Genomic DNA, 11916 nt, shown 5'->3' with positions numbered 1-11916 from the left:
TCTCTCCACTACATGTCATAAATGATTGAATTATTCAGTTTTCACTGAGGGTAAAACATCCTGTTATGTTGAGGACAGCTGCAGCTGACTGACTCTGTGTGTTTGCATATGTGTCCTGCCTCTCTGCTCACAGCTGTTAAGAGGCCAGTGTTGATCAGTGGCTGTCCAGGCCTTTCAGAGCCACTCACACACCAGCAGCACAATGATGATGTCACTGACTCTACTGCTGGCCACCCTGGGGCTCCTTGTTCAGGGTGAGACTCTCTGTGAAAACTTTGCTTCAGCATGCAGCCAGGTTCACCACAATGATGTTCTGCTATGATGGAGAAACTCTGAAACAAGCAGCACTGACCTTCTTCCATCTGTTCTCTATGTTAGAGAAATGATCCTCTAATGTTTGGATGTTGATCATCTCAATAACTTTTTTATGTTTTCAGGTTCATCAGGACAAAAAGTCCTGACTCAGACTCCTGGATCTCAGTCTGTTGTTCCAGGACAGACTGTCTCTGTCAGATGTCATGTAAGTCCCAGTACTGGTTACTGCTTCAGCTGGTACTGTCAGAAACCTGGAGAAGCTCCAAAACTGCTCATTGCCTGCGCTTCAACCCTTCAGCCTGGGATTCCAGATCGCTTTAGTGGGACAAAATCTGGTAATGCTGATTACTCTCTGACCATCAGTGGAGTCCAGGCTGAAGATGCAGCAGTTTATTACTGTCAGAGTGCTCACTGGTTGAACAGTCAGTATGTGTTCACACAGTGAAAAACAGTCGTATAAAAACCTCCCTCAGTCAGACTGAACAGAAACTGAACTGACGGCTGCAGCTGGAAGATACTGCAGAGACTGATACAGTTCACTGAGGACACACACACACACACACACACACAGCTTTTCAGACAACTTGCACAAAATGCAATGATATCCAAGTCTTATAATCGTATTGAATTAAACCAGGACATTTTTGTTTTTCATTAAATAAATGTTAGATTTTTATTTTGATTTTTGATAAAGTCAAAATAATTAAAGTCTTGTAAAAACAATGAGTCTCCAAACACTTTACAGATGGCTGATCCCCTAATCAAATAGCAATAATGATAACTACTGGTATGACCTTTTTGACAACACAAAAGAAGCTAAAATGTTCTTATGTAATATTTGCTTCATTCATTAAAATGTTGAAATAATCAGTTTTAATAAGCAGTGAAAAATCAAGGGAGAAATTAGCGAGTGAGAAGGTAAATAGTATAGTGTGCAGTGTTGGGGTCATTATTCAAAGAAAGTAATGTATTACACATGTTCAAAAGTAATGCAGAGAATTACTTAAATACTTGACAGAGAAAGTACTTAGTTACACTACTTATTACATTACTTCATTGTTGCTCTGAAATGCATTGACACTAAATTACCAGTTAATAATATAATGTAAAGGCTACAGTCCGAGCTGTACACCAACACAAATCCATATCTTAAAGATGATACAGATACAATCTGTCTTTTTAGTGTGTAATTATAAACACAATGCTAACACCACAAAGCAAAGATGAAAAGCAGCCCAAAGAGACCTCAGAGCGATCACCACAGTGGTTCTACTGAAACATGAACAGATAGAAACAGAGGCTTCAAGCCTGACTGCTCATCATTGCTTTTGTTACCTGTTGGAGTTCAGAGTCTGGATGCTGGGCTGGTGTTGGCTTCACTCAGCTTTAAAATCACTCTGGGTTCTTGGCTAGCTTTGCATTCAAATGCTGTCTGTGCAGATACATGCAGAGAGCTGAGGTTGTGTTAGCAGTCATTGTTTCTGTCTCTGATGTAGTTTTCACTTTATCATCGCACACTTGTCCTTTTCTGAAATCAAATTGAAAGTAGATATCTCCACTTCTCAAAAGCTGTATATCTGTGCTTCTGCACACAATCTGAAATCAGCTGATTGTAGTGCAAGTGTACGAGAATATGAAAAAAAAAACATGTCTGTTTTATTTTTTTTTTCTATCCACCTGCCACACATATAACTGAAGACGCTTTGTAAAGGTAATAACACCATTATAGTAACTTCAATATAATCACTGAGTTTAGTACATCAATGTGTTATATTACTGCATTAGTGAAAAATGTAATGTGATTACCACAACAGAGTCCCAGCATCCCAGTTCAAGAGCAGCAACACTGTCCTGAGAGTGGAGTGTGGGAGCACATCTGTTTTTCTGAAATCAGGTCACAAATTAGGACAAGAATCCCAAACACAGCAGCAAATTTAGAAGAGAATGACTTAAGAAGATGAAATATGAAGGTGTTGCAATGGTCCAGTCAAAGTCCAGATCTCAGTACACCTGAAATCCTGTAATGAGAGAGTTTGTTTGACTTTGGGACCTGAGGTGGACAGAGTTTTAGACGCAGAACTTCCGCGAGGCTCCTGACTACGGTAGCCGTGATTCTCCAACAATCCATCAACCGGTGCGGCTTCGCAGCTTACCAAAGTCGTAGTAAAACATTTTTTGCAGCTTTTTGGGCGCAGTGTACCACGTAAAATCGGTTCGTGTTTGGTAAGCACAACCAGAATTCATACATAAGACGCACTGTCGATTTTTGAGAGTATAAAAGATTTTAGATGTTCTACAAACCTTTGACAATAACCATCTTTACACAATGTGTCACAGTTTAATATGTTTTGTTGATATTCATCTGACATTCTGTTTACACAATATTCTAACATGATAAGGAGCCACAGTTTTCTGATGTATAAGACCTTTGAATTGATAGATGTTGAATTGTTTTCATGATCACAGCATGTTCTTTACAAAATGACAACCATTATCCCAGACTAGAGAAGCCTTGTTATGCATTGTTATATTTGATGATGTTTTAACATTAATTGTACATCACATATTAACCTGTGTCAAGCAAACACATTTCAATTTGCTCCAAGTACTTGTGTGAGTCAGTCAGATGATTTCCATAGAGAGGCACTTTGCATCAGCAGCACCATGCTCCAGTGCTCTGGGAGAGTTTATAGTCCTGAGAGTTGAACACTGGATGACTGACAGCTGTCCTTCATCACAACAGAAGCCACAGAAATCCTCCTCATCAAAAACATGACTTTGATCTGCGTCCTCATCTGGACTCTCCTCTGCTGCTGCTTCACAGGTAAAGTCCAGAGAATCAAACTCCTCTCCTCTATCAACATCTGTCCCTCTGAAATGAAGCCCACAAAACCATGAAGCTGCTTTATGTTTTTGTCTCTGTATCCTCAGAGTCCAGAGGACAGATCACAGTGACTCAGCCTGGAGCAGTGAGCTCTGCCGTGGGAGGATCTGTGAACATCAAGTGTAGGACCAGTCAGGATGTTTATAACTCCAACTGTTTAGCTTGGTACCAACAGAAAGATGGAGGAGTTCCTAAACGTCTCATTTACTGGTCTAGCATTCGAGATTCAGGGACTTCAGCTCGTTTTAGAGGCAGTGGATCAAACTCTGACTTTACTCTGACCATCAGTGGAGTCCAGGCTGTAGATACAGCAGTTTATTACTGTCAGGGTCAGCATTATCCTAACAGTCAGTGGGTGTTCACACAGTGAAAAACAGTCGTACAAAAACCTCCCTCAGACAGACTGAACAGAAACTGAACTGACTGCTGCAGCTGGAAGATACTGCAGAGACTGATACAGTTCACTGAGGACACACACACACACACACACACACACACACACACACACACACACACACACACACACACACAAGCATATACATTAAGTGTATTGCTACAAATTAAAAGACCACCAAATACTCCAAACGCACAGAAAACATCAGTAGATAAATTAAATATTTATTCAAGAGCTGCTGTAGAAATTTAAGTCTTATCAATTATGTTTTAGCAAACATTTGAATCCAGTATTCATTTCCTACTTCCTATAATTGCTTAGACTCCACTTTGCTAATTTGCTTTATCGGAGCATAATTGTGAAATGGTTTTGTCGACAAACTCTGTGCTCAGTTCTTCAACATGATTTGTCCTTATCAAAGTTAAATGTTTTTATCAGTTTGAACTTGAATTCAGTATGAATTAACACACATTTTATATGAGTGATGCTGGTTCGTGACTTAAACTTGGAAGCTGATCTTCTCTGAGTTGAAGACTCTGCCTCTCATTCCACTTTTGGAAACGAGTAACATGGTCGTCTCTCAGTAATCTGACAGTCTGAGAGTGAGTGCTCTGTTGGGATAATTTGATGAAACTGCATATAATTAAATTTTGTCTTCTCTCTCTGTGATTTATGTTTTGTACTTGTCTCATCTGTATCATCTCATTATTGATACTACAATATTTCTCTCAAATATTACATGTTTTTCTGTCAGTATAAAACCCCTTGAGTCGACATTAGACAAATGTTACATTGAACTGATTTTTATATAAACAAAACTTACTTTGAAGAAATGAGTTTATCATTTTATCATAACAAAATAATTATACAATCTTTGTAACATACTCCCCATAACACACCAACTTTATCATAATCACTTTATAAACAGACTTCATACAAAGTGCTGTACATAAAAATGACTAAATACACTGAAAATGATGAAAAGAAAAAAAAAAAAACATAATGGGAAAAAAGCAAAAAGCCTACAGGAAGCATTGAAGAATGCTGTGTCACTCTGACCCTGCGCTTAGATTTCGTTGACCTGCTCTCTTGGGGGTTATGGTCAGGGACCTCTTCCTCACCGAGGTCGGCTCTCCCTCGTGCTAGGTGGTCCTTGGGCATCTAGGACACTGTTCTCAGCATACAACCGATGCCTGCTGCCTCTGGTTCTCTGTGGGCGCCCCACAGCCAAAGGGCTTCTCTTGCTGGGAGCTCCAGCTGGCCTGAATCTCCTGGATCTCTGTCTGCCTCTGACTCCTCAGGGGCATTAACACACACACACACACACACACACACACTGCAAAAAGATTGTTGATTTTTGTGTCCATGCATTTTCATATCTTTGTGTTCCAGGTGCTGTATGATTTTTTCCTTCTGTTTCTTCTTACAGGTGCAGCAGTTGGTGACACTTCGTGCTTTTCTTTGTGCTCGATCCTTTTATTATATTTTCACCTGTTTTCTTCCCTCTTCCTTTTTTCTTTCCTGTCTGTCAACTGAAAAATGGTCATACTGCACATGAAACGTAATAACTGAAATAACACTAAAAGAAATGAATAAATACACAGATAAAGGAAAACCTATAGAGCATTTATAGAGCTGATCTTGGAAAGTCATAATGTTTCTGGCACCACAGTGCATTCAGATCATAATTCAGATTGCAGAACCTGCCAGACAGGACAGGATTAAACTATAAATATTAATAATATGTTTCTGGAGTGTGGGGGTAAAGCAGCTCAGAGATAAGGCTGGACAAAACCATTTAATGATTTAAAAACAAACACAAAAACATTAAATTACCAGGACAATGTGTCTCTTTCCCATTTTAAAATCAAGATTTAAATATGAAATAAATTTGTAAACATTTAGATATAAAATGAACTAAACTGAAGCAAAGTGGTAAAAAGTTAAGTTAAGAATGAACTGTCTTCATGTCTGACCTCATAAACTCTTCCAGTCCTTCTAAATATAAGTTTTTACATTTTGTCATTTTATTTTCCCACTTTCAGGCTCTCGGACTCTAAAGGTTCAAATACACTGATTTACTGGAAAGATGAAATTTATATGGATATCGTAAATAATTTAATCAAGTGCTCACTCAGGTTAAAACACCATCACATCACACTTCTACATCTGGCTGACTCTGTGTGTACTAATAATTTTATTAAATGTCTGTTTCTAAACAGAATGCTGAAATTTAAACAGAAACACAAGTTTAGTATTACGAATTTTAATTATTTCCAGACATCCAGTCTGGTTCCTGAAAGAAAAGAGTTTGTATCATAACAACTGAGATTGAGCAAAAACCTCTGACTGTAAAGAGACACAGCATTCTGTCTCAATCAACCAAGCTCACTTAAATGATTTATTGATTGTAATATTTGGGTGTCTGAAATCAAAGATTCGGTGCGCCCCAGGGTGGCTGTGGCAACAATGTAGCTTGCCATCACCAGTGTGTGAATGTGTGTGTGAATGGGTGGATGACTGGATGTGTAAAGCGCTTTGGGGTCCTTAGGGACTAGTAAAGCGCTATACAAATACAGGTCATTTACCATTCAATAATAGTAATAAATAAATTAAAATTAAGAAGCTAATTTAATATTTTGGCACAATATCCACATTATGACATGTTAATAATTTGACAATAATGTCATGGTCCTGGGTGAGACCCAGTGTTTTGTGTTTAATTTATATTTCTCATTATTGTTATTCATGGTATCATACAGATGATACCCTGCTCTTTAATTTTAATTATCAGGTTTTAGATCAGATTAAAATGTAGATCGTAAAACAGCTTTGAGACTGGAAATTATAAAGAGCACACAGATAATCTATGGTTGACATGACCTCAACATCTTAAAAATATTGCGTGTATAAGAATATATGTAACCATATTACTATACTTTACACTCAGTGTGTTTGTAGACATTTTTTTTCTTTTAGTCTGTCTAAATAAATCTTTTGAAATCTTTATTTTTTTTGATGTGCATTTATTAAATTTGCAAAGTCAAAAAACATGTTTCCTCGTTACATTTTTATTCTTTTAAGAGTTTGAAATATCAGCTTTACAACAGACACAAAAGGATGAAACTAGAGGAGATTGTTGATATGATTGTTGTCATTTTGAGATGAAAATATGACAATTTAATGTGTTTATTTTTTAAAAATCTGCAAACAAAAAGAAAGACAGAGACAGAAGAAAAACAGCATGAAAGACTCAGTGATTGACATCAGGACTGGGAACACTGGTCTCTCCTCAGTATCTCTGAGACCAGAGTCTGGGAGCCCTGGGTGGCCTCACAGGTCACAGAGCCCACCTTCCCCCACTGGTCTGCAGTGAGCGTCAGGGTGCTGCTCCAGCTGTAGAGGCCGTCATTCTGCAGCACTCCAGGAGTCCTGCTCTCCTCCCCTCTGATGCTGCTGCTGCCACTGCTGTCGCTCGTCTTCCAGGACAGACTCCAGTCTGAGGGGAAGCCCTTGTTGGCCACACACATGAGCGTGGCCTTCCCATTCTCCAGCTCCTTGTTGGAGGGACCCAGCACCTTCAGGGCAGGGCGGGTATCACCTAGGAAACACCAATCAGCTTAGAGGACAGGAACCACAATTTGAATTTCTCCATTAAGAAGTTTCTGTCAGGTGTTTTTTCTGCTCCACCAGTCATTCACTCACACATTGTTTCACTTCCCTCAGAAACATCTGACACGATAAAAACATCAGAAAGCAAACTTTAACTCATCCAAACAGCAGCTGATGTGGTGGAAATTTACAAACTAATCATAAGATGAAGTTTACTCTTGTCTACATATATTTTACTATGACAGAAATGTAGATTAAACAAGAGAAACTTGCAGAGCTAATCTGACTTCAGTCCAGTAAAAAGGAGAAATATCAAAAAACAAAATTATTTTAATAAAAAAATACTTTTCTCTCATCTAAGCAATCTAATAAGTAGTTATAAAGTAAAATGATAAAATATTTCATAACAAACACATTTTAATTAACTTACTTCCAACATTCAGTCTGGTTCCTCCACCAAAAGTCCACCACAGTGATACAAACTCATTGAGCCGCCGTACAAAAACCTCTGACTGTAGAGAGACACGGCTCTCTGACTCTGTCAGACTGAACTAAACCTACAAGCCCTCAAATACAACTTTATCATCAGAACCAGAAATAATAATTAATAATATGAAAAATCCCAGATTTTCATTGGAAATTGAGGTTTTGAATATACATTTCCAAAGCTGACTTTTTTTCTTAGGATAAAATTAATGTCTAAAATAATTTATCAGTTACACAAAAAGTTTCCTCGCCTTTCCTATTAAATGAAATGGAAGAAAAGAAAAATACATTTTAAAAATGGCTCTAAGACTGACTTACTTCCAATATCCAGTCTGGTTCCTCCACCGAACGTCCACCACAGTGATACGAACTCATTCAGCCGCCGAACAAAAACCTCTGACTGTAGAGAGACACGGCTCTCTGACTCTGAAACAAACAAACTCAACAAAATCATTCACTGTTTGCATTATTTTTCAGCTGCTGTGAAAACTGAAAATATTACAGTGCATCACATTTAAATAATAAATAATTTATTTGGAATGTAAAACTTTTGACTTTGATGTCTTTGGACTTTTTCTGATATCAAAATCTCAGAATAACACAGTGGATCCAATTTCCAGAATCTTAAATGTTAATTAATATGCATCAGTGTAAATTAAGACTAAATTGATTCCCTACATTTTTAGAGATTATATTCATAAATATAGAAAAATCAGATATATTTGTGTTTGATGCTCTGATAAATTGGCTGATCCACTCCATACAAAGATGCATCTATATTGACACAGGACACAAACATACAATGGTATTGAGCCACCGCTGAACAACAAGACTAAGACTGTGAACTCTGCTGGAAGGATGAAGGCCATTCTCCAAAATCATGTAGAGACCTCTGTCTAACACATCGCTCCACAATCTCCCAGAGATGTTCAACTGTGTTGAGCTCAGGTGACTGTAGAAAACAGCACGAGAATCACATCATTTTTATTCTCATTCAAACATTCATTGGTCTCTAGTGCTTCCTGTCATCCTGGAAGAGATCACTCAGCTCAAGACTGAACTGTTTAATGACATTAGTGATCACTGGGAACAAATCGTGTATCTTAATATTAAAAGAAAGATCATATGTACGTCTTTATTAGGGATTTTTTTTTTGTTTTTCCTTGCTAGATATGGGACAGGGGAAAAGAAAAGGGAGAAAGAAAGAGGGGGAGAAAAAAAAAAAAACAGCGGAGAAGAGGGACGGGGATAAAGGGCAAAAAACAAAAAGCAACAAAATAAGCAGACAAAAAATGCATATATCGATCACCTGGATCACCTGTTGAGAAAGAAAAAAGAAAACAAGCAGAAGAAAACGAGAGTAATAGAATAAACAACATCACAATGATATATGGGGATATAACACTAAATACTTAATATTAAACATTATTGTGCAGCACGTAAGATCGACAGCGCACAGTGTGCTTTGAGGTAGGAGCCAAAAAGGGTGTAGTTTGTATGTGTGATCACCTGTGTGTACACCTGTGAGCATGAGCGCGCTTGTATTTAAAAGGTTCCTTCATGTAATGATCTGCTAGAGGGTGTGGGGGGCCACAGTCCCATTCTCCAGGGCATGAAGCAGGTATGGAGGAGATCAAAACTCCAGACATCCAGAGGCCCCCAGAACACAAGAGGCCAAGGAAGACCAACAGAGGGGCAGCCGCGCCACTATCCCAGAAAGAGCCGAGGAGAGTCCCAGATGAGGGATCATTCAGCAGCCGCGGAGCAGAAGCCAGGGGGGGTTGCAGTGACGTGCCCGTGAGCTCCGCCGGCAGTCAGCTGTGCCTGAGTGACCGAGCCCCAGGCCGAGAGGCCGAGGGCACCCCACCCCCCAAGTGGCCCGAGCGAGCCCCAGGTTTCAGGCCCCGATAAGCAGCCACCAGGAGTGAGCCGGTGTGTACCCGGACGCCCACCCCCGGACACAAGGAACCACCAACGTCTGAGGGCGTCTGCCACCGGCAGGGGAAGTGGTGGGGGGAGATAGGCCTCCAAACCTTGGAGGGCCTGAGATGTCCCCAGAGAGGTGGCGTCTGATACCCAACCTGACATATAGACACAGACATACAGGCACACTCAAATACAAACATCCATTCCCACCCTCATGCTCTCATAGGCAATTACTTCACACTCAACCAACGTGGAGACAGACGTAAAGAGACGCTGTACACACAATCACACTCCCCAAGCGTACTCTAAGAACCGGGTCTAGGTACCCTTGCCCCTGGAGGGGGAAACTGCACCCAGACCCAGGTGGTGTTACCCTTTTCCCTGCAGTGGGGAGAAGCAGACTGCCCCGACTCCGCAGCAGCAGGGAGGCCCCACACACCAGACCCCAGTCGGACGGCCAACTCCTCCTCCTAGCCCCCCCGCTCCAGCAGGCCGCAGAGACCGGGGGTGTGAGAAGACTCCAAACCTCCCTCTACCCGCTCATATATAGTGTTGATGCATGTGTGTTCTAAGGTGCAATTAAAACCCAGGAGGGCATGGAGCTGCCTGCCAGAGCAGCAGCAGGTAAGCGCATAGCCCCTCCTGATAGCCCTCAATGTCTACGTGTATTTAAAATTGAGAGGTAGGCAACGACGCCAGGGGTGAGGTGTACACCCTGATGGTAATTTGGAGTCCGTGTTGTGAACCCACCCCCAAGATCCTATATGTATGTGTTATGAGAGTGTGAGTAATGTGAATGTCTAAGTTGTGAGATAAAATTGAGGCAGAGGCAGCCAGAAGGGGACAGAGGGGGGGGATGCCTCCTCTGCACCCTGGTGACACACCCCTACCCCAAGGCCCTGCATGTGTGGGTGATTGTGGTGGAGCGGGAAGAGGGAGGCAGCTGGAGATGGGGAGGGAAGAAAGGGAGGGGCAAGTGACCCCTCCCTGGGGCCAGCTCCCCCGCTGACCCCAGTAGGCACCCCCATACTCTGCAACCCGCCAGGGAAAGGGGGCCCAGGCCCATCCGGACCAGGGCCCAGTGCAGCAGCGCCGCCCGGCCCCACAGAGCCCGGGACAGCCCACCCGACCCCACTACAGAGAAAACTGCACCCACCCCATCATCCACTCATCTTCCAGACTACACAAGACAATAGACGCCCAGGCTGAGATCTTCCTCCACCTCTCCTATATCTCCCCCTCCTGCAGAGAGAGTTCCTGAGGAGAGGAAAGTTCCTGCAAGATGTGACAACCTCCCCCACCAGTTGAAGAGTCCCCCAGGTGGCTCGATGCACCGGCGGCGCCCTGCGCCAGGACTGGGCCCCCATATACCCACCTGCCCACAACCCCAGCAACACACCAACCAGGACCCGAGCCCCGGCCAGGGCCCCAGCCCAGAGACGGAGCGCCCCCAGAACCTCACGCCCGTCCCGGACCCACCCAGGGGCAGCCAGGCTACCAGGTCAGTAACCCACGTCCACAGACCCTCCCCTAGCCCCGCTGCACGCAGCCACGAGGAAACCGTCACCTAAGAGCCAACAGAGCCCTTAATTGGCCATGACCGCTACCCCAGGTTGAGCCCCCCAAGGAAGATGCTCCTGGGGAACCCCCCGACGCCCTAAGCCTGTCCCTACCCCCACACCAATGACAACAGTGAAGGTGGGACCAAACTATGACCCCCCACCCCCACTAGGTGATGGAGCTGATCAAAGGAGCCCAGAGCAATTGATCTGATGTGGTGGCAGAGGCTGTATCAAGACTAATGTAATCTAATAGATAATTTCTATACTGGTTAGAATTAAGATTATTTTTATTTTTCCAGTTCATGAGGACTGTTTTCTTGGCTATGCATAGGGCAGTGAAAACCATGTGGGCTATATTCTTTTCTGAAGTGACATTGTCTAAGCTGCCCAACAAACACACTAAAAGGGAAGTTGGAATGTTACATTTCAGACACTTCGATAAGTCTTCACATATCTCACGCCAAAACTTCTGAACTGGTGGACAGAACCAAAGAGCGTGGATATAATTGTCCGGTGAATTGGTTTGGCAGTGTGAGCAGTTGTTGGTAGACGTAAAGCCCATCTTGAACATCCGATGACCTGTATAGTGCACTCTATGTAGTATTTTGTATTGAATTAATTGAAGACTGGGATTTCTAATTAGATGAAAGGTTTTTAAGCAAATCTGAGACCAGAAGTTTTCAAATTAAAAATCCTTGACGGAAAGGGATTGTCTGAAATACCGGAAGTGACACAGG

At 42.0% G+C, this 11916-nt stretch overlaps 1 gene segment (V, D, J or C); it reads right to left on the bottom strand.

Moving 5' to 3' along the window:
* Positions 1-6736: 6736 nt before the first annotated feature.
* On the bottom strand, positions 6737-8061 carry LOC134619794 (Ig kappa-b4 chain C region-like). The segment is given in 2 exon segments: positions 6737-7194; positions 8010-8061. A coding segment is annotated over 1 exon segment (264 nt).
* Between the last annotated feature and the right edge of the window lie 3855 nt (positions 8062-11916).

The sequence above is a fragment of the Pelmatolapia mariae genome, linkage group LG22, assembly GCF_036321145.2.
Source record: "Pelmatolapia mariae isolate MD_Pm_ZW linkage group LG22, Pm_UMD_F_2, whole genome shotgun sequence".
NCBI classification, from domain to species: Eukaryota; Metazoa; Chordata; class Actinopteri; order Cichliformes; family Cichlidae; genus Pelmatolapia; species Pelmatolapia mariae.
This window is presented reverse-complemented; position numbering and strand designations above follow the sequence as displayed.